This window comes from Seriola lalandi, unplaced genomic scaffold (genome assembly GCF_002814215.2).
Source record: "Seriola lalandi dorsalis isolate HSWRI2012SDOR001 ecotype SW California unplaced genomic scaffold, Sedor1 jcf7180002054333, whole genome shotgun sequence".
In the NCBI taxonomy this organism is placed as follows: Eukaryota; Metazoa; Chordata; class Actinopteri; order Carangiformes; family Carangidae; genus Seriola; species Seriola lalandi.
The window spans coordinates 490,644-514,285 of record NW_019524886.1 but is presented as its reverse complement, the minus strand read 5'-3'; the positions used below and the strand labels follow the sequence as shown (position 1 = coordinate 514,285).

General features: G+C 40.0%; 3 protein-coding genes and 7 non-coding genes across 13 annotated transcripts in view; 9 read left to right on the top strand and 1 right to left on the bottom strand.

Moving 5' to 3' along the window:
• Positions 1-374: 374 nt before the first annotated feature.
• trpt1 (tRNA phosphotransferase 1) lies at positions 375-3,987 on the top strand. The gene is made up of 7 exons (XM_023407360.2): positions 375-541; positions 740-821; positions 1,698-1,867; positions 2,832-3,009; positions 3,104-3,160; positions 3,266-3,376; positions 3,486-3,987. The coding sequence occupies exons 1-7, from the start codon at positions 482-484 to the stop codon at positions 3,506-3,508; spliced, it is 681 nt and encodes a 226-aa protein (XP_023263128.1). The 5' UTR covers positions 375-481; the 3' UTR covers positions 3,509-3,987.
• On the bottom strand, positions 895-19,641 carry fermt3b (FERM domain containing kindlin 3b). Of its 2 annotated transcripts, none has more exons than XM_087174262.1 (15): positions 19,470-19,641; positions 17,931-18,103; positions 16,000-16,233; positions 11,825-11,941; positions 11,196-11,364; positions 10,701-10,803; positions 10,470-10,577; positions 9,725-9,859; positions 9,117-9,163; positions 8,755-8,879; positions 8,072-8,178; positions 7,494-7,715; positions 7,040-7,164; positions 6,269-6,410; positions 895-3,014 (listed from the first exon to the last, which is right to left on the bottom strand). In XM_087174262.1, exons 2-15 carry the CDS (start codon positions 18,052-18,054, stop codon positions 2,976-2,978), a joined length of 1,797 nt encoding a protein of 598 aa, XP_087030388.1. In that variant the 5' UTR covers positions 18,055-18,103; positions 19,470-19,641; the 3' UTR covers positions 895-2,975. The 2 variants fall into 2 exon arrangements, with proteins under 2 accessions (XP_087030388.1, XP_023263125.1); XM_023407357.2 differs by lacking the exon at positions 895-3,014 and adding an exon at positions 4,209-4,958.
• trnaw-cca (transfer RNA tryptophan (anticodon CCA)) lies at positions 12,383-12,454 on the top strand. Its single transcript has one exon. It is a non-coding gene; the product is annotated as a tRNA-Trp (tRNA).
• trnaw-cca (transfer RNA tryptophan (anticodon CCA)) lies at positions 12,758-12,829 on the top strand. The gene has a single exon. It is a non-coding gene; the product is annotated as a tRNA-Trp (tRNA).
• trnaw-cca (transfer RNA tryptophan (anticodon CCA)) lies at positions 13,104-13,175 on the top strand. The gene has a single exon. It is a non-coding gene; the product is annotated as a tRNA-Trp (tRNA).
• trnaw-cca (transfer RNA tryptophan (anticodon CCA)) lies at positions 13,448-13,519 on the top strand. Its single transcript has one exon. It is a non-coding gene; the product is annotated as a tRNA-Trp (tRNA).
• Positions 13,803-13,874, top strand: trnaw-cca (transfer RNA tryptophan (anticodon CCA)). Its single transcript has one exon. It is a non-coding gene; the product is annotated as a tRNA-Trp (tRNA).
• Positions 14,152-14,223, top strand: trnaw-cca (transfer RNA tryptophan (anticodon CCA)). The gene has a single exon. It is a non-coding gene; the product is annotated as a tRNA-Trp (tRNA).
• Positions 17,157-17,228, top strand: trnaw-cca (transfer RNA tryptophan (anticodon CCA)). The gene has a single exon. It is a non-coding gene; the product is annotated as a tRNA-Trp (tRNA).
• Positions 19,642-20,965: 1,324 nt separating the features above from the next.
• Positions 20,966-23,642, top strand: part of macrod1 (mono-ADP ribosylhydrolase 1) — a 109,526-nt gene continuing 106,849 nt past the window's right edge. Inside the window, exons 1-2 of one of the 3 annotated variants that reach the window (XM_087174261.1) lie at positions 20,966-21,529; positions 22,494-22,592. In XM_087174261.1, the coding sequence (XP_087030387.1) occupies positions 21,112-21,529; positions 22,494-22,592 (517 nt within the window). In that variant the 5' untranslated portion in view covers positions 20,966-21,111. The remainder of the gene's footprint in view (positions 21,530-22,493; positions 22,593-23,642) is intronic. The other 2 variants (XM_023407345.2, XM_023407344.2) reach the window with 2 other exon arrangements.

Below are 23,642 nucleotides of genomic sequence, written 5' to 3'. Positions count from 1 at the left end.
GAAAAACAAGCAGCTCCAGCTCAACTATGCTAACAGTTAGTTAGCCAAGTTAGCCCAACCTCTGTGTAAAATTTCAGCACCGGCAGCTCCAGTGGCGCATCTATCAGCATGAGTTGTAAGTTACCCTGAAATAAGAACCACCAATTCCCATCTGAGGTACCTCATACTTTTGCGATTGTGATGAATATTTTGTCACCAACACCTGCTGGCTGTCTGAGTGTTTTCCTCCCTGACAAGATGCAGCTTTTCCTCTGTGGTGGCTGGCTACCGCAGCTCCACTCCACCCGCCACACTGCCACCTACAAGCGGATAACGCGAACAGACAGGAAGTGGGAGCTAACTGTACGTTTGTTGACAACAGTTTGTTGACCACAGCTGTGATCTTGTGTAACGTTTCGCTGAATTAAATTCACCACACTATATGATACAATATCCAACAGCTTCTGATTATGATCTGAAGGTCTGAGCTGCCTGCATTTCAATGGACAGTGATAGGGGAGGAAGAGGAGGCAGAGGAGGGAGAAGAAATCGTGGTGGAGAGGTGAGAGACTTCAGTCGTATAAACTGGGATAGTGCCCCTTTTCTTTAATAACAAAGACTAATTTGTGACCCATGACATGTCTGTGATTCAAGGCAAGCAGGGTGAATTGTTTGGCATGGTAAAGCCTAGGTCCTATTTTTAAACTATAGCTATAATTAGAGATGAAATTGAGAGTGTCTGTCTGTCACTCTTTACCAGGACAAGGATGTCCGCCTGTCCAAATCCATATCCTATGCTCTTCGCCATGGAGCCAAGCAGATGGGTCTTCAAATGGGTACAGGTGAATTGCTCATAGTCTGGTCTAGGTAATACAAGTGTCCCTTTACTGATACTGTGACAGCTTCTGACAGAACTTTGATAGCAAGTATTGACTTTTTATTTTTCACAATTGCTAAAACATGTCTTGAAACTTTGCATGCTTTTCTCAAAACTGTAAACACAAAACCCAGATGTTAAACCACATTTACAAAACCTCTGACTCGCTTCAAAACTGTGTCATCAGTTCTCAAAATCAAACAGTTTTCAGGTCAGACACAAAGCCAATCAAAATAAAAACACTACGTACTGAACATTCATTGCACACTACATAAAAAATGGAAAACACAGTGTTTAGGGCATGTAGCTTAAGAAGTTTAATACTTCTAAAGTAACACACCTCAGTAACAGTTACAGTATTGCCTACTCTAAGTACTGCAAGCACTTGCATACAGTAAAACTTCAGTACAGCAAAAGGCCAAAAGGACAAAGACAAATGAAAAGCACATTACACTTTATTCAGCCTCAGCATCATGCCTTTGTACTGGGTCAGGCCAGAGCTTCATCTACATCAAAGGCTATATTCTCCTTTGCCTAGCAATGAAAGAAAAACCCTCTGGTGTGCCGCATTCAGTCTTGGCAGAGCTCAACAATTATGTCACCACCAAACTTACATTGACCATGTGACATGATTTTTGATCTTGTGGTAAATTAGCATTGTTAAACAGGTCTAGAAATGGCAGGGGCTTTCTTTCTACATCAGTCATAACATGAACATCTGTATTGTTCGTTTCACAAAATGCTTGCAGACTGTAAATGTATTCCAGTGCAGTGTACAGTGCAAGAGAGAAAATCCGTTGTGGAAATGTGACCATAGCCATAACAGTTCTCATCCTCACAGATGGCTTTGTGTTTGTGGAGGAACTCCTGGCTCACCCGCAGTTTCGCTTATACTCATTGGAAGATGTCGAGAGAGTTGTGGCCACAAATGACAAACAGCGCTTCAAGCTCTCTCCCCACCCAGAAGATGGACGCCTGCAGATTCGAGCTAATCAGGGCCACACAGTGCAGGTAAACAGAGTAGTATATTTTAGATGAGGTGTCTGTGTTCCTGAAAAGAGACATGTGGACACCTACAAATGGCACTGGAAAGGGGATATTTGTTTTCATCAGCAAGCCAGCATGCGAGGATGCGTATCTGTTGTATTCAGTGTTGCATTTGTACAGTATATTTAATTTACACCAAAATTGCTTTTAGACAGAACAAGTTTTCCTCTGGACTTACTAACATGATAAATGTACATGAGGTCTGGGTAATGGAAAAATTGTGTCATTTCTCCAGTCACTCAGAGATATAAAACCAAACAGCAACATGAAGTATACGAAGATTTCAGAGGCCAAGTCTGTGTTTTATATTTGTACAGTATGTGTGGGAGAGTCTGAATGAAAGACAATGTAAATGACAGTTCTATTCATTTTTTCAGATACAAGTATATAAACTGTACATTTACATTTTGCAAAATATTTACTTCCTGTTAAATGCGCTCAATTCTGTCCCACTGCAATCTAATTTTAAGATGACATATGTCTTTAGTCCTCTCCATCACTCTAATCATTTTTTATCCCCTAAAAGAAGTGTAATCATTTTTAGGTGATGGTACAAAAAGACACTGGAAATAGCAGCACCAACTCTGGTGCTAAGGTGGCTCCTCAAGTTTGATTTGGTGTTAAGTTTTGTTTGTTGTGTGATTTTAGCCACCTGAATTGTTGACAGAGGCATTTGTTGTAAAGGCTGACATGTCAGCTGAACACAGGTTACATATAAACACTCACTGGTGTTTGGTTACATTTTAATCGAGTCCTCAGTTTTTCTCCTAATCTTCCCTTAATCTTCAATTTAACTCTAAGACCTTCACAACTAATTAAGCATCAAAGCTGTAGTTTCAACAGAACTCTGTGTATGAATCTTAATGTGGTCCAAAAAAGTCCAGTATACAAAATGCTGTGTTAATACTAGTTCCATTGCTGAGGTCAGGTAAGGGATTTGGAGCTGAAACCGGTCCTGGCTGGTTCTCCAGACTGCCCAGCTGAAGCTGTTCATGGCTCCTACCTGTGCAAATGGAGCTCCATCCAGCAGCAGGGCCTGAGCCGCATGAAGAGGACACACATACACCTGGCATCAGGCCTCCCTGGGGAGGATGGCATCATCAGCGGTAAGCTGTGTGTGTGTGAGAGAGAGAAACAGAAGCAGGTCTGCTGAATATTAAAGTAAATTGGTACTACTGAGTTATTTCGTTTTCCCACCAGGCATGAGGAAAGACTGTGATCTAGCCGTGTTTATCGATGTGCCCAAAGCTCTTGCCGGTAATCTTATCCACTATCGACTGTTGCCCAATACACTCAATTCAGTCTATATGTTTAGGCAGAATCTCTCTTACATGTATTTTATGTGTATATTTGAATATACAGAAGGTATTGAATTCTTCTGGTCAGAGAACGGTGTATTGCTGACTGCAGGCAACACAGAAGGAAAACTTCTTCCGAAATACTTCAGTCGAGCCTTAAGACTGAGACCTACAAGTAAGAAAAACTATCACATGGATTCATTTAATATAGATTATGTTTTAAAACAAAGATTGAGTGCCAACATTTACTTGTTCACTGAGGTCAGTCTTGTCCTGTGTTTCAGGGAGCATCCTGCCGCTGCAGTAGCCGCAGGGGATACTGATTTGTCATTGGTCGCAAGAAGGCTCACCTGACTTTGCTAGCATCCCATGGTTGGTTGATACTTATCCTAGTTCCCTTGGTAACATTTGTTGTTTGGCAGGAACATCCTTGTGAGGCAATTTTGGTCAGAAATAGGAGAGTGCATTCAGAATTTATCCTAAATGGGACTAAATTGGAAAACTTTTAATTTTTGTGTTATTATTGAAAGGATCAGTATGGCTGTAGAGAAACCTTATTTTTATATGAGAATTCAACCAGTTCATGTTGACAATTGTCACTTTTTATTTATAAGTATAGAGGCTTTGTTTTCTCTTTTGCATTGTTTGTAATAAATAAACTTGATTGACTGCCAAGACAGTTTTCACCAAGCAGCTGTAAAATATGTAATAATGGTTACAATCAGATACAATAACTGTTGGCAACAACCAGCCAGGCCTTTAAATAAACGAAAATGAACATTTGAAGACATATTGCATGTGTGGTTAGTCACATGACTAAGTATGGGAAAACAGAGGATGCAGACACTGTGGTTTTCGTTAACAGGCTGCCTTAACAGTTTCTTATGAAGATATGGACACACGCAGCATGTGCGAGGAGATAATTGGTTTGAAGCTTCCTGTGTAAGAAACAACAGAAGTTATCACCATATGTCACAACGACAATGAGTGAAGACAACAACAGAGAATGAAAATTTGCTATATTTATTTAGTTAATGGTAAACATTTTATATTGGCACGCATTATATCATCACTGTTTTTAATTCCTAGCTTTAATAATAATGTGGCTCTTGTAATGTGTTAGTCATTTCTAACATAAGTCTGTGACAGTAAGAATACAGCTCTGCGCAAAGTAAGGCTTTGCATCCTGGACGATTCTGATTATAGTTCTGTACAGATGGAAAGAAAAAGTAGCTGCTGGCTTATCAAAGTGGTTTTACATTTCCATGAGTTTGATTTAGTCCTGCTGATGCTGAACCAGATGACCAGCAGTTTGGCCCAGCAGCAGTCCATCCTGGAGGAAACTGGAAGTCACAACGAGGACCACTGTCTGAATATTTAAAGTCTTCCAACCTATGATGTATCTTACGATTAACAGCGTGTGTGTGTGTGGAACAAAGGCTAGATAAGAACTTAAGTGGATTGACAAGGTGGGTTTTCATATGTACACACGAGCAGATTATCTTATTTTAACCCTCATACTGTTCTGACCATTAATGGTTGACTGAACGCAACAATAAATCATGTTAAGATCTGTCTTAGAGAGCTTCATGGCCACCAGTCAGCTTGTGGAAGAGTTCCTCATTGAGCGTGTCACTCCTCTCACGACTGCGTGTCGACATGAAAATGTAGCCTCCAATAAACTCGTGAACAATTTTGCAGTCCGCAGTCACACAGCTAAAAGCAATGTTGACATTGCCTTCAAATTCAATGGCCATCTGGAGGGGTCAGAAACACACACACACACACACACACACACACACACACACACACACACACACACACACACACACACACACAGAAGTGAAGTAAATTATTTTAAGATAAATGCATACTATAAGGGTTGAAAACATTTTACGCGGGTGAAATTGCACACAGCTACAAAATACAATGTTGATGCGATAGGCTTTGGTTATAGGCTGTCTGAATTACATGCAATAGGCCAGGCTGTGCACCTTTCACCTTCTCTCCCCCTCTCTCTGTCCCTTTCTCTCAAACACACACACACACACACCATAAGGTGCAGGTCCACCTAATGTCATGGTTGTTAATAATCTGCATCATTGAATGATAGCGTAATTTATATCTATCATATATTTCAATGCACCCAAGACCATAATTACCTCCGCCAAGGAGGGTATGTTTTCACCTGTATTTGTCAGCAGGATTATGAAAAAAGTACTGAACTGATTTGCACCGAATTTGGTTGAGGGATGGGGCATGGGCCAAGGTAGAACCCATTAAATTACCATGAGTTTGAATTTTTTTCTCTGAAGTCTAGTGTATGTTGTTTGACATTGGCCTTGGTGGAGGTCTGTATTATCTGTGTGCCCCTCTGGTTTATAATACTTTAGGCAGTTTGCGGGTCAGGTTGAGTTTGGGTGGTTGATTAATGCATGTTTTTGGGTGGTGTGTATTGGCTCTCACAACGAGCCTGGTGGGTGCGGGTATTAAAAAACCCTGACCTGCATAGACAGCTTAATCCTTGGAACATGTAGACACATGCACTGATGATGAAAGTGCAGGCAGGGGGAGTGCGGGTAGGGAGAGAACAACTGAGCCAGTGAAGTAGAGGAAAAAGCACTACTTTCAAACACAATAGCATGATGCAGCACCGGTGCTGGAAGGGCACCAAAACAGCCTGATGATCATACACATGAAATTTTAACTCACACACACAGGTCTCAGTCTGGAGTCCTGGTGTTAATGAGGTCACTTTACTTCCCATTACTTTACATTACCTTCCCTTTACTCCCATTTCAGAAGTTTTATGGCCAATGATGCTGCCAGCATTCATTGAGGCATTTTCTGTGTGTAGCTGAAGTCATACCTGGTTTGTAGGTTTTCAAAGTCTTAATTGAGTCATATTGACCAGTTTTGACCTTGAATTAAGTTATCACAACAGCATAGTGACATAAGATTTTGTGAATACTAGACACGTGGAAACTTTTCTTGAGCTAATTCAGCAACAAATATATCATGCAAACTGTCCTCCCTTACAGAAGCCTGATTAAAGAATGAGTCTGACCTGTCGTATGTCCCAGTTGACGTTCCACTGCTTCATGTTGTTGTAGCGCCAGGTCTTGACCACGTCACCCACCCCCAGGTCGATGCGGATCAGGCGGTTTGGAGCGATGCCCAGTACCTCGTCTTTTCGGCTACCTTTGAACCTGTTGGTCAAAAACGTCTTTCAGCTTCCTGTATTTCAAAATCCTGACAAAAGCAACTCTTTAACCCTCCAAAATTTTGAAACCTAACTGAGTTGAATGCTAGCTGAATTGGATACCACTTGTTTTCCTATGTTTTCTACTCTTATCAACACTCATATTTACAACACTGCTACTTCAGGAGCAGGGACTGCCGACACACAGCAAATTAGTTTCAGAAAGTTTCCCAAAGGAGCACTATATCAGAAATTCATCTGCAGAATTGTGTCTAGCAGATAGCAACTGAGGACTAAAACTTGTTTTAAAAAAATCCAAATTTTTGCCTTTTAGATAGATTTGTTTTTTAGTCTTAAATGTAATTTTACAAAATTTGCATTTTCTTAAATTACAGCTGCTAGTGAGATCTGATCTGAAAAGACTCTCAATACAATCTCAATATTTATGCTGTGTATGAGTAAATGTTTTCTTACATAATACTTACTGTATATATTAACCCATTTTAACCCAGTTACACTATATGTGACTTTTGTCTAGTTTTCCCACCTTTCATGTTGTGAAAATTAGGGCTTAAATCGATGCTAACTGGCATTCAATGAATTCTGAAAACATTTAAATTAAACTTTAAACTTAACCTGACAACGATGTACGAGAGGCCAAAGTCAGGCAGAGCCTGCCAGATCTGCAGGAAGCGCGTCACTGCATCCGTCAGTGAGAGCTGAGCCACGTTTTGGTACGCGTCCAGAATACGAGGGGTCAGCTGGAGGAACAGGCACAGGGTAAAGATCAGATGTAATTTTATGTTGGTTGCTTTGAGCACAAACTGGGTATGGGTTTCAGCTGCAGAACTATTCAGTCAGCTCAATTGTTCAAAATCACTGTACTGTTGATGTTGAATGATTAATTTCATTTCCATTGGAATTTTGCACATTGTTAGATGTCATACACAATATAAAGGCTCAATAAAGGAGAGACTGGTGTGATCCAGTAGTCCTGTGCTCTGCTGTAGATATGAGATGTCACATCTACTATTCTGATCTTTTTTTGTGTGTCTGTGTGCAAATTCCTCCTCTTCTGTGGCTCCTGTACCTGTTTTGGTTTGTACTTCTTATGGTAGCGTGGTGATACCAGACTGTGTGTATTGATGCTTTCATCGTTGGCAGGTACGTTGCCATGGGAACTGGAGTTGGTCTTTTGCATTGCCAGGAAGGAGTGGATGCTCTGTATTTCACTCTGGTAACTGCTGTCTGCGAGGCTCTTGCCTTTGGAGGCCAACCGACATGCCGCCATCCACTGAGCATATTGCTGCTCCTGGCGTGTGAGAGACAAAGACACAGAGCAGGTTAAAAGACAGAGAGAGAAAGCGTGAGAGAGTGATGCGACTGTGGTCAGAGATGTGCGATAGTGGGACAAAGACAGAGGTATTCAGAGAGAGGTGGTGGAAATGACAGGATGTCACATACAGAAATGAGGGGAGACAGGTGTGTGTGTGTCTGTGTGGGTGTGTGTGGTGTGTGTGTGTGTGTGTGTGTGTGTGTGGTGTGAATGTGTGGGTGTATGTGGGTGTGTGTGTGTGTATGTGGTGTGTGTGTGTATGTATGTGTGTGTGTATGTGTGTGTGTGTGTGTGGTGTGGGTGTGGGTGTATGTGGGTGTGTGTGGCCTCACGTTTTCACAGCGCAGATAAACCTCGTTCATGCCCTCAGGTGCTGGTATCAGGAGTCTGATAAGGAACTTCTGTGCGGCCATGTTAACGTCTGGAGCCACTTCACATCCTGTGTGTGAGATGGATATCAAAGCAACATTTAATACTGAAATGTGACATTTATCGGTTAGACAGAGATACGATGGGAACAGATAGATGAGCAATATGAGCACTGAGTCAGACTTCCATGACATCTTGAGTACATGGCCCATGCCTGAATCACACTTACAGTTAATCTTCTGTGTCTATGTTCTCATATACATTAGTGTTGATATTCTTCTTTGTTAAAGTTCAAGCCCTGAAATTTGTTTTTAGACTCTGTCTCTGACTTTGACTCTTTACCATAAATGTCTCTCTCTCTCTCTCTCTCTCTCTCTCTCTCTCTCTCTCTCTCTCTCTCTCTCTCTGTCTGGGTGTGTGTGTGTATGTGCGTTTTCTCATTAGCATTACTGTATACTGTAGTATGTAGTAATCTTTCAGCAGTGATATTACAAAGATCTGAATAAACATGTTGCTAAGCAATGACTGCTATTTCATTGGCTACTAATTCATATATACTTATGGTTCTATTGATAACTGAGTATATCATTGGTTACATAGCAGGGAAATATCAAAATGATGGAAAGTACAACAATATAATAAGTACCTTTGAGGTTTATCTGCTGAATCGGCTCCCCAATGCTCTCCTCTTTGCTCTTGAAATAAGAGATTGAGGTATCCTGGAACTTAAACCAGTACTGCTTGTATCCCTTCAGTGTCAATCTCTTTGGCCTGAAACATACAGTCACATAGCTCAGTTTCACCAGAACACTTTGATCGTTTTTATCAAGACGTTTCCTCCTCATATATGGTAGAAAATAAAATAAAAAATTTCAGAAAACTGCTGCTTTCCTAGTCAATGGATTAAATATCTATTATATAGCAGATGTTTATATATGTTTATATGGTTATAAAGAAAGAATCTTATTAGTACCTGAGAGGACTGAGTAACTGCAAAATGAATCTCACCTGAATATCTTCAGATAGTCGTTGAGCTCTGGAGCAGTCATGTTTTCCTGGATGACAGACAACAAAGACAAAGACCTTTCAGTTTATAAATTAGCTCCCCTTTTCACCATCTTGTTTCAGGGAAGCAGCAACAGAAAATTTTCTTGAGTATCTTCTGTTCTTTCTATGCAAAATCCTATAGAAACTTATACATCACACAAAACTGAACTGAGATTTTCTGTTCTAGTTTTCGAGGTAGGAAAGTGAAATGCATGATGATAACCAAGGTAACTGCTAATCATGAACCCTCTGATTGCAAAAATATAACATCTTAAATGATGTAATTGCAGCTGATGTTTTAACACAAATGAATAGATAGTTTTAGAAGGCCCTCATGTGCTGTAACATTTCATGTAACCTTTATTGACAATTTCTCTTATCACTGACACCAAGCTGTTTTAAACATTTGAGCTATCAAAAAAACAGTTGCCATTTCTCCCATTTCTTTTTCACCATTTGTGTTGACCTCAGGCTTGCCGCTACTGTCAACTGCTTCAGCCATGATAAAGTTAAACAGCTGAGTCAAGCGTAACAGTAGCTGACATACAAGTTAAACCAATATGTCTGACCAGCATCTCGGATGCGGAGCTGCTCTCTCCCTCCATCTTGACTTCCAGGGACTGCAGGGCTGACTCCAGGTCGTCCATGGCTGCACTGGAACTCATCATCTGCGGCTCCGACTGAGAAACCTTACTGATGTGGTACTACATGAGTTTGAATATAAGAGAGGAGAGTGACAAGCTTTTAACCTTATATGAGATGTTAAAGGAGAAAATAACTCAAACTGTGTTGTAACTACTTGTTTCATCTGGATACTAAAAATTGTAACCGTAAATTAGAATAGTCTTCAAGTGCATTTTAAATCCACTGAGTGGGATTTTGATTGTGACATAATTGTAACCTTAAAGCAAAAAACTAAACTAAATAAATAAATAAAACACAGATATAATATGTATTATTCAAATCAGCAGACAGATGCTTTCCTATCCCTCTTTGAATGTCTGTTTGGTCCAGTTTTTATGGTTCTGTTATCAAATTATAGTTTTCATGTATTATTTTATCAAACAATGTATATTACTGAAAGTGTAATTTATTGACATAATGTGAAGGCAGACTCTGCTCACAGTTGGTTTCTGACTGACTGGTATCTTCATTAGATGTCTTTGACCATGTTTGCATATAAATAGTGAAACTTTTCCTGTAGTTATGTGATAAGAGTTTCATGAGGTTATCGTCCTCTTCCTGTAGAGTATTTTTAACGTGATGTCTCCAACGTGATGCACTTATTTCCCCTTCAGCAGTATTGTTTTCTACCTGCAGAGCACCAAACAGCATCATCTCCTCCTCTGTGCAGTCGATGTCCTCCAGCAGGATGGCCCAGCGAGCCTGTTCATACAGCTGGGTCAGACGCACAACATCGTACTGCAGGGCCAGAGAGGAAGGGTGGAGGTCAAAGAAGGGAAGGACTGAGAAATACAAATACAAAAACATACACATACTCTATCTGTTAACACAACATGTACACACACACGCACACACACACACCTTGGGTTCTATGTCATAGAAGGAAAAGTATTTGAAGCGAAGCCAGAGTCGGTCATTTTCTTGGATGCCCTGCTGCATAAGACTACGGGATGAGTCCAACCACCTGAGGAAAAAAAGAGAATAAGTCTGTATTTTCTCAAACATATACTCACAAGTGGAAGAAAACTACCACAGTGCCTCAGAACTTTACTGTCTTGATGTTCCAACAGAAATCAGAGAGATTACGTTTAGATAACACATGTTGTGAGTAAGTATGACATCACAAACTAGCACAAAACAACACCCAAAAAACTAAATAAATTAATAAGTTTATATGCAAACTAAACTAGTAACCTAAATAAATATATTTATAGATATATCTTCCATTTGACTTTTGTTCCATTTGTGAATGACTAATTATAATTATGTTAATCAACAGTTTCTCATTGTCATGTTTTTTAATAAACTTTTTTAATACACTAAACTTTTAGCATGCATGTATGTGTAAAGGCATACCTGCCATTGATGTGGGCCTTGTCCACCACACTGGCTGGGCGGTACTGCTTGGCTATGACTTCTGGGGCGGGGGGAGGCTGAGTAACTGACAGCATCTTGTATATGGCCTCCATCTGAGGTGAGTCAGCAAAGTGAGCTGGCATGCCGTTATACAGACAGGGCCGGGACACTGTAAGAGAAGAGGGAGTAAGAGAGTTATATTTAAATTTTACAGGGAGTTAACTTCACAGACACCAAAATAAAAGTCTGGCCTCTGTAATAAATGTCTCCATTTCTGCTCTAAAATGCACAGTAGCTGCTTAAGAAAACAGTCATGGCTGTCAGATGAAGACTGCTGTTAGGTGTGCTTAAGACTCTATGATTAATCTTCTCCACTGTCCCTCAGGTTTACCTCTGGATAATTTTCAGAAAGACCACATACGACTCTCTGTGTGTATGAAGCCTTTTGAAGACAACTATACAAAATACTATAATCCTTTCTCAGAGACAAAACAGATGCTACAACAGAAAGATTTTTCAGTGATTATTGTTACAACCTCATTTGCTTTTAAATATTTTTGCTAAGACACACCGCTTATAATATGTGTGAATTTGGGGCCTGGAGAGTGAAGGGAGTGTGATGAGTGTACCCGAGGAGAGGGGCACCTCGGTCAGGTCGTAGATCTCCTCTGTTGAGTCTTTATCTTTCTTCTTCTTTTTCTCCTCTAAGGGCCGAAGGAGGGAGAGCTCCTCAGGGCGACGGATGTCTGCAGAGGTAAAAAAGAGGGCATGGATGTAAATGTAAAATGGTAACCAATTTTTGGTAAATGTTTACTCCAAACTGGATCATGGCTCTGTGAAAGGGCCCAAAGATACTCTGTGACGCAATGGTAGGGTGTCTGACCCCAGATCAGATGGTTGTATATTTGAATCATGTCAGACTCAAGTGTTCTGCTGTTGGTGTATTAGGAACCTTCTAGTGCATATAATGTACTAGTATCCTTAGCAAATGAAGATCATCAAAGTCAAACTCTCCTCCTGACAATTAAAAAATCAGTATCAATTTAAACTCCCTGAACCAGTGTTTAGTTTGTCATATCACATCAAGCTCAAATGGACTGCTTTAAAATTTCTAGAAAACCACCATTTAACACCGACCGGGGCTTGGTTCATCAGCTGATGTGTTGACAAGTTAGACATACAAAGCAGACTCTGTGGCACAACGGTAGCGCGTCTGACTCCAGATCAGAAGGTTGCGTGTTCAAATCACGTCAGGGTCAATTCTTCTGCTCTCTGAGAACATAAGGAAGCTTCTAGTGTATTATAATGGACTTGTCTCCTTTGCAGATGAAGGTCATGAAACCCTGCTTTTTAGTTTTTCATTGGTTTAGTCGATTGTCGGAAAGCTCTGAAGATACTCTGTGGAGTAACAGTAGTGGGGCTGAGTCCCTATCTGAAGGTTGCATGTTCATATCACATCAAGCTCAACTAGACTGCTTTTAAATGTCTAGGAAACCTCTATTTAACACCTACCAGGGCTTGGTTCATCACCTGATACGTTGACAAGTTAGCCTACAAAAGCAGACTCTGTGGCGCAACGGTAGCGCGTCTGACTCCAGATCAGAAGGTTGCGTGTTCAAATCACGTCAGGGTCAATTCTTCTGCTCTCTGATTACATAAGGAACTTCATAGTATATATAATGGACTTGTCTCCTTTGCAGATGAAGTTTATCAAAATCCTGAGTGTGCATCTTTGGAAACCCCCGAAGATCTATTGGTAGTGGAGCTAACTCACTATCTGAAGGTTGCATGTTCCTATCACATCAAGGTCAACTAGGCTGCTTTTCAATGTGTAGAAAAACCTCCATTTAACACCGACCGGAGCTTGGCCCATCACCTTATGTGTTGAGCAGTTGGCTAGTGAAAGCAGACTCTGTGGCGCAACGGTAGCGCGTCTGACTCCAGATCAGAAGGTTGCGTGTTCAAATCACGTCAGGGTCACTTCTTCTGCTCTCTGAGTACATAAGGAGCCTCATAGTATATACAATGGACTTGTCTCCTTTGCAGAAGAAGTTCATCAAAATGAAGGGCTCGGTTTACTGGACCTTTGGAAAGCCCCGAAGATACCCTGTGGGGCTGACTCCCGAGCTGAAGGTTGCATGTTCATATCACATTAAGGTCAACTAGGATCCTTTTCAATATTTAGAAAACCTTATCATCTGCCAGTGCTTGGTTCATCTGCTGATCTGTTGAGCAGTTGGCCATTGAAAGCAGACTCTGTGGCGCAACGGTAGCGCGTCTGACTCCAGATCAGAAGGTTGCGTGTTCAAATCACGTCAGGGTCAATTCTTCTGCTCTCTAAGTACATAAGGAACTTCATAGTATATATAATGGACTTGTCTCCTTTGCAGATGAAGTTTATCAAAATTCTGAGTGTGCATCTTTGGAAAGCCCCGAAGATACCCTGTGGGTTATTGGTAGTGGGGCTGAGTCACTATCTGAAGGTTGCATGTTCATATCACATCAAGGTCAACTAGACTGCTTTTCAATGTGTAGAAAACCTCCATTTAATGCCGACCGGGTCTTGGTTCATCAGGTGATCTGTTGACCAGTTGGCCAGGGAAAGCAGACTCTGTGGCGCAACGGTAGCGCGTCTGACTCCAGATCAGAAGGTTGCGTGTTCAAATCACGTCAGGGTCACTTCTTCTGCTCTCTGAGTACATAAGGAGCCTCATAGTATATACAATGGACTTGTCTCCTTTGCAGAAGAAGTTCATCAAAATGAAGGGCTCGGTTTACTGGATCTTTGGAAAGCCCCGAAGATACCCTGTGGGGCTGACTCCCGAGCTGAAGGTTGCATGTTCATATCACATTAAGGTCAACTAGGATCCTTTTCAATGTGTAGAATACCTTCATTTATCATCTACCAGGGGCTGGTTCATCTGCTGATATTTTGAGCAGTTGGCCATTGAAAGCAGACTCTGTGGCGCAACGGTAGCGCGTCTGACTCCAGATCAGAAGGTTGCGTGTTCAAATCACGTCAGGGTCAGTTCTTCTCCTCTTTGAGAATGTAAGGAAGCTCATAGTGTATATTATGGACAGGTGTCCTTTGCAGATTAAGGTCATGAAACCCTGGTGTTTAGTTTTTCATTGGTTTACTGGATCGTTGGAAAGCTCTGAAGATACTTTGTGGAGTAACGGTAGTGGGGCTGACTCCCTATCTGAAGGTTGCATGTTCATATCACATCAAAGTCAACTAGACTGCTGTAGAAAACCTCAATTTAACACATACTGGTGCTTGGTTCATCAGATGATCTGTTGACCACTTAAACTGTGGTAGCAGACTCTGTGGTGCTACGGTAGCGCATCTGTCTCCAGATAAGAAGGTTGTGTGTTCAAATCATGTTAGGGTCAAGTAATTTACAGTTCAAGTTCATATGGAAGGTGATGGTACCTGAAGTCAAGCTATTTCCTCTGCATCTGACACCAGAGCAGGAGAAACACGAATCCATGTTTAGAAGAAAACAGTCTCTTTAAAACATGTACTATACAACCTTGTGCACCTGTCACATCTTAATGAGTTTGTGGATTCACATTAAAACTTTTACTATATGTGACTTTCATTCAGATGGTTATTAACAGTGCTGACCAGCAATATGTCACAAACCTTTATTTATCTGCTTACCAAACTGATTTTGATTTATTCCTTAATTGTAGCTGTTAGGTATTAGTGATTATTGTTAGAAGTTACAGTAGGATGCACTAATGTCAGTCTCTTGCGTCTATTTACTGTACTCAGTGAGTACTTTGCATGTATCAGAGAGACACATAATCACCGAAGGGAACAGTCTCTATTCTGTAAGGTTGCCTCTGCCAGTAATGAGCTTCCTGTTAGACTGAAAACCCTGGAATACACAGTATATAAATCCACTGTGAATAACAGGCTAATGGAATTATTCACTTTCCAAATGGATTCAACAGTTTTTTGTTTTTAAGTAGCAAGTATCGTTAAAAGCTTCTGTTTTAATCTGCCCTTCAGTAGAAGTGGCTCTTTTGTTTTGATCCATAATGGGATTTAACAGAGGTTTATCTGTGTTTCTGTTCCTTCTCTTCATGTTTGATCTACCTGCTGCATGGTAAATTTGATACAAATCAGAGCTTTCTTAATCTATACCTCTGCTCCCTCTAAGCTGCTTTTCTACTGACAGATTTTATTATTTCCCCTCTGCCTGCTGCTTTTCAAAACCTTTCCAGTCTGCTGTCACCTCCTGGGGATTTCTGGTGAGGAATTGAGACCAAGAAGTGCCAAAATTAGACTGAATGAAAGCATGAAGCAGATGGCGAAGGTCTTCTTTTCTGGCAGTGGTGTGTGTGTGTGTGTGTGTGTGTGTGTTTGTGTGTGTGTGTGTGTGTGTGTGTGTGTGTGTGTGTGTGTTTGTGTGTGTGTGTGTGTGTTGATACATCCAATTAGACTGCAACATATTAATGAGACACTTTTACACATCTTGAAGAATAATTAGGTTGTGAACAACTATTACAGTGTGAGTTCTTACAAGCAGCAAGATGACTGCGAGGGAGAGGTAAGAAAAGGAACTGAAGGAATTCATACTGTGAGAGGAAAAGTAATTTAAAACCCACTGTTTGATTTGAAAAAATGAGTTAATGCATCTTTTTAAAACAATTCATTACAGTTTTAAGTAATGATTTTCTGTAAGTATACTTTTTTCAGCTCTAATGCCATAAGGATGTAGAGAAGCAGAAAGAAAGAAAGAAAGAGAAAAAGAAAGAAAGAAAGAAAGAAAGAAAGAAAGAAAGAGAGGCTTACTTAGCATTCTGCAGATGCCCATCACGGTCTGGAAGACAGGGCTGGAGAAGCAGGCATGGAGCCTCAGGGTCATGCCACTGGGCAGACCCAGCTTCAGTGGCTTGTGCTGGGGCATGTACAGCAGCCGGGCATCGGCGTGGATGCCATATTTCTCCAGACTCCAGGCTGTCCGAAGCAGCCACTGCTGCTTCTGATCCCACCACAGTGCATGGTCCGACCAGTCACGCTTGATCTCTGCAGAGGATGGAAACAAAACAGATGTCACTAAAAAACCAAAACAGAGTTAACATTCATTCATTTAAAGCAGTGATGTGTGAAACCTGTAGTTGACTTCTATAATCACAGAACAAAAGCCATGTGGTGAATTTATAATTTGTTATGCTTCTGAATCACTTGTCATGTGAACATAAATTATTCTCTTGACCACTAAAGTGGCAACTACATAAAAGTCATCAGTTTACCTCTTTCCAAAAGTGTTCGATTTGTCACCAGATTAATGATTGAGTTCAGAGACCCTGTGGCATAATTCAGCACATCTGACTCACTCAAGCTCAGAAGGCTGTGTGTTCAAATATATCAGTCAATTTATCTCCTTTTTCATGCATAGTTTTCTTACTTGAATCCTTGAATCATTTATGTGGTATCAATTCTGTGTAGCTTTACTGAATAATAAAGCTTCTGTGGATGCACACACTCACTGTTCACTTTATTTAGTAGGCTACAATCTACTGCATCACAATCCAAAACAACATTCTGCCATTATTACTACCTTTATGAAGCTTAGAAATGTTCAGTTTTGCTTGACAGTCATAAAGGTGATAGTTGTACTTGTTGTTGTTGCACTGGATTGCATTATATTCAACTAGTAGTCAGCAAAAACTTCACATAGGCTTTTTCATACAAATCATGGTCGAGGTGTATGGGATTGCAATACATTGTTCAGATGTAGGAATAGTGTCCACTAAGTGTATACCGTATGCATTGACAACAACACCCTTTGATTTTCGTGAAAACGCTACTTAATAATGTGTTTTATTTTTTCAGTAATGTTTATTGTAAGGGATCATTACTACATTACATGGCCGCTTATAACATTGCGGTTAAAAAGTCACCACAGCAGTGTTATGTAGTCCCTGTCCGCTCTGCTTAGCATCTAAGACTCTGTGGCGCAACGGTAGCGCGTCTGACTCCAGATCAGAAGGTTGCGTGTTCAAATCACGTCAGGGTCATTTATTCTGCGTCATCACGCCGTTTTAGTAGTTATGGAAGAAACAGACTCTTCAACGTGAAGTGACTTCTGAATAAATGGACAATGAAATAATTCAACAAATAAAACGACATTTAGAGAATCGTACTGCCGATTAAAGATGATGTAGAGAAGTAAACACATATTTTTGAATGTCACTGTGAAATGCATTGCTTGTCTTGTCAGGAGCCGCTTCACATAAATCACAAAAACAGTGAGGCACATGTACGATATACCATACGTATCATATCGTATATGATATCATATACGATAACCAAATAAAGTATAGAAATGAAAACAGAAAAATAACAGGAAAGGAAATACAGACCAAAGATAGACCCCTTGCTATACTAAGTGCTTAATATACAATGTACAATGGTTTTAATATACTATACTCTACATTAGTGCAGGTCGAGTGGATATTCTGAATATAAAGCTGCAGAAACCTTGAAAAATCTGATTAATATGCTGTTTTATGTTTTTTTCAATCACATTTACAAACCAGGTGGTGGAACATACGTTTTGTGTCTAATTATGACATTTTTTATGTTTACTGGAAGAAGTGGAGGAAGAGAAGACCACACTAAAACCAAAAACACCACATACGTCCATGCAAATAATCAAACTATTTTTAGTCTGTGTCAGAGAGAAAGACTGAGACAAACAGAGGCAGACAGTGACCTACGTGTTTTTTCCACCAGCTTGAGAATGACCCCTCCGACGTGGAGTTCAGAGGTCACGCTGAGGGTGACAGGTGGAGCGTCAGACCCCAGGTCCTCCACTATGACTGACAGGTCCCACGCCGCCATACTGGGAGAAAGAGAGGAAGAAAGAGAGACAGAAATGAAGGAGACAGGTCTGACAGAGCAGAGTAGACAGACGCCAGGAGATGAGGTGAAAACAGGAGAGACAAAGATGGAGAGAGTGAGAGAATGAAAAATATGATAGATTTAGTAACAGTGTCAAACTGATAACAAGTTGCTATGAAAGGCCGCTCAGCAAATGCTCTTTAAATGATCTATTATGTGTGACAAATGCAATTTTTTTGTGTTTTTGTCTAGTGGAAATATGTGACAGCTCAGACAAAACAGTCAAGGACAAGAAGAAGATGAACAAGACTGATAATTAATCACTTAAATGATTTGTTGTTCCACCACATTGATTAAACTGCCCACACCATCTTCAGGTCTGACATGAAATATGGTCAGATGATTCTTGATGCCAAACTCGGTGTTTTGGCCATTATTATTTTAGAGTCCTATATATGTCAGGAGTGAGAAATTACACACTTTCATATGTGAATAAATTGTTAAAATGCCTGAGGAAAACATTTTAAAACTCTGTAAAACAAAATCATAACATGACATGCCTAAAATATGAGAGACAATTTCAGTTCCACTAAATATTAATGCTCTCTGCTTTATTTCATATTCGTGCATAAAAATCATTGACACATGCATTTATAATTCATTTTCAAGAAGGATAAAAGTGCTGTGAGAAGGTGAGTTACATATGCTGTAACTGTACAAGAACTACCAAACTTGACAGATTTGATAATACAAAACCTACTTCAGTTTTCCATTTAAGGTATTAAATAAGAAGAAGAGATGATAGATGACTTGCTAATCTTCAGGGTTCAATATCACATGATACTGACTAACATGGACACACACTTATAAACTGGATGGGTGACTTTGTTCTGATACGTCCAGTTTGAGGAGCACTTCCTGTTCTGCCTTGAACTATCACCATGGAGGCACACTTCCGCTTTCAGATCCACCCAAGTCAAGAAGTTCATACAGGGCCAATATACTAAATTACTATGTGTGTTTGAAAGTATTTAAGCCCATTTTAAAGCTAAACGCTTTAAACGTGTTAGTGCACCATGTAACTGCATTTTCAAGGACTGGTATCACAAACAATGCCATTACAATGAATAAATGACATGACTACACCATTCTTCGCCTCTTTTGGAGGTCTAAAGTTTCTTTATCTGTATATTTCTAAATGTAAGCTCTGATCTGTCACCAGTTAACCTCTCTATAGAGTGATGCGACCTAATAAATGACCCCAGATCTGAATTTTTAATACAGAAGCCTTACACATACATACCTTGTCCTAACTTTCTCTGTCCTTATGCCCCCCCCCCACACACACACACACACACACACACACACACACACACACGCACACACACACACACATATACTTTCAAAGACAATACCTTTAGTCTCCTCTGTCCAAGGTTTTGAGAAATTTAATCGGGGGAACCTGTGTGCCTCTGTCAGATCGCTGAAGAAGTTTCCTTTGTTTTGTACAGCAGTTTTTGCCCCTCTCGATTTGGGCGGGTTGTGGTCTGTACAGCGATGCTGCCTTTGTCACTTCTATCAAGATGGCTTGTTCCTTTTTTTCATGTTTGTCAGTTTCCGTCAAGCGGAAATGAGTAAAGGGCTCAAATTGACAGGCAGTTTGAGTTCCGCATATGAGGCAATGTGTGTGTGCATGTGCATACATATGTGGGAGCTGAGACAAGAGATATTAAATGGGCAGACAAAACACATTATCACTCTCCTCCATTTGTCTCCCTGTTCTTCAAAATAGCAATCACACACACACACAGCTCATGGCAGATTAGTCATCTTATTTTTTTTTTGTTTTTCAAGATCAGCAATGTGTAGTTTTAGGGTGTGTATTACTGATTGTAGTTTTTATGGTTTTCAACATTGTAGTGATAGCAGTTGTTTGTTTTGTTTAAGTATAAATTGCAAAGAAGAGTAAAGCCTGATGAAGTCTTAAAAATGTTAGTCACTAACTTGCTAAATTGCTTCTAAAACTGAAAGGTTTAATGTACTGCTATAGCCTGATAACACTTAAGTTTAAATAAAACTCAAAATCATAGGTGGCCTCATGCACATTTTCTATGTAGCAAATCCAGATTATTATGATGTCATCACGGATTATTCCAGAATTTACTGTTCGGGGGAAAATAACCCTACCTTCAAACACCTAAAAACATGGACAAACTTTTCTGGTACTCAATTACACAATCCGCTAGGGGGCGACAAAATTTATATTAGTGGCTATAGAATAATGTTGCATTCAGGGGCCTTTTTTTTTTTTTTTTTACAGTCTATGTTGATTGGGATAACACAGTCAACCATCCTCTATGATGAGGAGACAACTATACAACTCTATCCTACGACAAGATTATATGTGCAACCCATTAAGAAGATTTTGTTGTTGTGTAAGTATGTGTAAATGCCCAAAAACTTGTAGAGTATATACATATATTATATAAATATATTTTCCTGTAATAGTCCTGCCTCCTTCACGAGAAATATACTGTAATTTACCTTGGAATTAAAACTCCAAGGCATGTCTCTAATTCACATAACGTTTAAGAAACTTTTTTTTCTCGGCACAGGAATTGTATTTATCACATTTTGGTCGGTCACACCGTAAATTCAATTTTTCGGTGGTTCTTGAAGGAGGCTTGGGCTCTCCCATGCATCTGAGTCAGGGTTTACGCTCAATGTAAAATTTATGAAAAAAAGGCCAACGCTTGTCACATTGTCGCATACGGATTTCATTGATAATAGCATTGGCGCATAAATACTGGCACTAGACACCACATTAACACTTATTAACACTTATTAACACTTTAGCGACAGTCAACTAACACCCCCTTCCTAATGGTACGTTCCACACGTTAACGTCCAAAACGAAAATGGTACAGAAGCGCTCGCTGTCAGACGTCCATCATATCAAGTGAGGTGTGCTCCTACCGAAAACGAAATCTAACAAGTGTAGCCGACATTAATCTCTGGAAAGCTTCAGTAACACGAACCGTTAGCCCCTCCGGTGTAATGGCATTACAAATGTCAGCTCTATTTTCATATGTTAGAGCCCTCCCCCGCACCACCGGCCCTCTGTCCCGTGTTTGTGCTGACTTCCAGAGAGCCAGTGTCAAGTTCAAACACATTGTAGTTCCTGGAAGCCCCCGGCCGATAGAGAAGCCAGCAACAAGTCTTCTCCGCGGCCATATTAATGCTACCCGCCGAGGCGAGAAGTTTTCAACAACAATAGCACTTCGGGAGTACAGTCAGGTGAACGGTTCCTCCTCATCCCGAGAGAGGAGAGGCTGGCTGGGCAAGATCGCCCTCGGTGCAGCCCTTGGAGTGAGTACAGTCGCGCTTGTCCAGTCTCTCCACACCGGGACCCTGGCCGCCATGGCCCGCAAAGTTGACCTGAACTCCGCTAAGGGAGACTGGAAGGAGACCAAGGGTGAGACTGCAAGCAAACTCGCGAAGTTTCTGGTTTTATGTTAACTTACTACTCACGTGCAAGGTGCAGTGTTGTCACATGAGCAAAACACCTGTCCAGCTGTCACTGGTTTATGTAGCCCTAGTTACCGGTCAGTTGTCACAAGACTTAAGCTAGCAATCCATGCTTTTAAAATGGATGATGATAATACAAAAAATTATCACATCTCAGAGGTCAGTACACACAAACATGAGACACGAAAAAGTAAAATTACTATTGATATTTTGTCTCCAATATCAAAGTAGAGCTAGTTTACCAAAAACCAATATACACAATATATGATAAACACAATGTAAGTCAGTGACTGCAACTAATGATCATTTTAATTGATTATTGACATTATTGAAAACCAATATATATTATTTTAAGAATAATACAAAATGAAGAAAAGCAAGCAATTTATTGAATTTGAAAAACTGCCACTATCAGTTTTAACTTAAATGAGTTATGCAGTAATTAGAAATCATAGTCACTGGACTAAGTAATTAATTTATAATTTTAATTTATATTTATCACCACTTTGGCCCTGAATCATATTTTTGATATTACGTATAAGCTTATGAAGAAAAAATATGAAATGGAGAAATCAAACAATTTATTCAGTGATATGATATACAGAAGCTTATCACTTTTAGTATTTTGCTATCTTCATAAGATAAATCTGTACTTGAACAAACTGGAATACGAATACTTTTGAGGTACTTGAATCTCACATTACACTGCACTTTGTTGGGATTTTGCTGATGATTAGATGTTGATGCATGAGTTTTTTTGTCGTATTCTTTCTTAGGCTTCTCTTTAGTCTGGTATGCAATAAGTACCATATTTCTCTGTTCTTTATCGCAAATAAATATTTAACAAAATATCTAATTTACATCTGACACATTATTCACTGTCTGGTCTCTTTCTCCATTGTCTCCCTCAGACTTCTTGCTGTCTCTGTCAGTGAAAGACAGGCGTCAGTACTACAGGACATCTGAGTTTGTTTCACTCGACAACATCCCAGTGTGGACTCCCACTGCAGGTCAGACACCCAACATCAGTCAAAGTCACTGTCAAGTTCATTCAGGGTTGGTTGGTTGTGGTGGTGAGACTTTCCACTAGGGATGTGAAGACTTGTATACTAGTGTTATCAGGCATTTGGCCACATTGCATCAAAGAACTTTATTGCATATATGTAAGTTTCTGATGCACTACATTTTATACTGGAATCAGCTGTGAAATAATATTGACTTTATCAATTTCTTTAGTCTTTCTACGAATTTCTGCAGTCAGGGTTGCAAACATTGCTGGTGAACAAAAAGTTCTTGAAAAAACAGCAACATACAAGTGATAAAATAAAATCATTCAAACAGTGAACAAAGATAACAAGTTGAGTATGTTTACATCTCAGATTTATACTTGGATCTATAAACTGGGTGTTGAATCCCGTTTGAAATGGATGTCAAGACTAGACCAGTCATGCAGCGTAAATTCTTTTCACTAGTAGAGGTATCATAACATTGTGACCCAAACTGCTGTGATGACAGCTATTATTATGTGAATGTTAGTTTGGCTAAATTTTGCTATTACATGTTCTCTTTAACACTGCTCACCCATAAACCAAGAACATTTCTTCTATAATTTCAACCATAAATCTTTAGATGCTACTAATATAAGAATATTTAATGTTGTATTATGTTAATAGGAACAAAACAACAAAACATATACCTTGAGCAAATTTACCAAGTAAAATAAAACTGATCCTGGGGCTGATTGTACTGTACTGTACTGTGTGTGTGTGTGTGTGTGTGTGTGTGTGTATGTGTGTGTGTGAAAGAAAGAAAGAAAGAAAGAAAGTCACTGAAAGTTCACTGGTCAAAAGAGAAAAGAGCAAGAAAGAGTGCGTGTATGTAAGAGACACTGTGAGGGTGACTGCGTCGCTGTTGTGTGTGGAAAAGATCTGGACAACTTTGTGTGTGTGTGTGTGTGTGTGTGAGTGTGAGTGTGTGTGTGTCTGTGTGTGTGTGTGATGTCCATTTTAGGAAAGCAGCTGCTGATCAAGACCAGTGGCACACAAACCGTGCAGGCACAG

What these genes read in the sequence shown, in the direction of transcription:
- trpt1 (XM_023407360.2), top strand. Translation starts at nt 482, where the DNA reads ATGGACAGTGATAGGGGAGGAAGAGGAGGCAGAGGAGGGAGAAGAAAT. An exon ending in GGGTCTTCAAATGGGTACAG is followed by an intron (nt 822 to 1,697) that starts GTGAATTGCTCA and finishes TCATCCTCACAG; the next exon opens with ATGGCTTTGTGTTTGTGGAG. An exon ending in GGAGGATGGCATCATCAGCG is followed by an intron (nt 3,010 to 3,103) that starts GTAAGCTGTGTG and finishes TTTTCCCACCAG; the next exon opens with GCATGAGGAAAGACTGTGAT.
- fermt3b (XM_023407357.2), bottom strand. Translation starts at nt 18,054, where the DNA reads ATGGCGGCGTGGGACCTGTCAGTCATAGTGGAGGACCTGGGGTCTGAC. An exon ending in CAAGCTGGTGGAAAAAACAC is followed by an intron (nt 16,234 to 17,930) that starts GTAGGTCACTGT and finishes CATCCTCTGCAG; the next exon opens with AGATCAAGCGTGACTGGTCG. An exon ending in TTTATCTGCGCTGTGAAAAC is followed by an intron (nt 7,716 to 8,071) that starts GTGAGGCCACAC and finishes CTCACACGCCAG; the next exon opens with GAGCAGCAATATGCTCAGTG.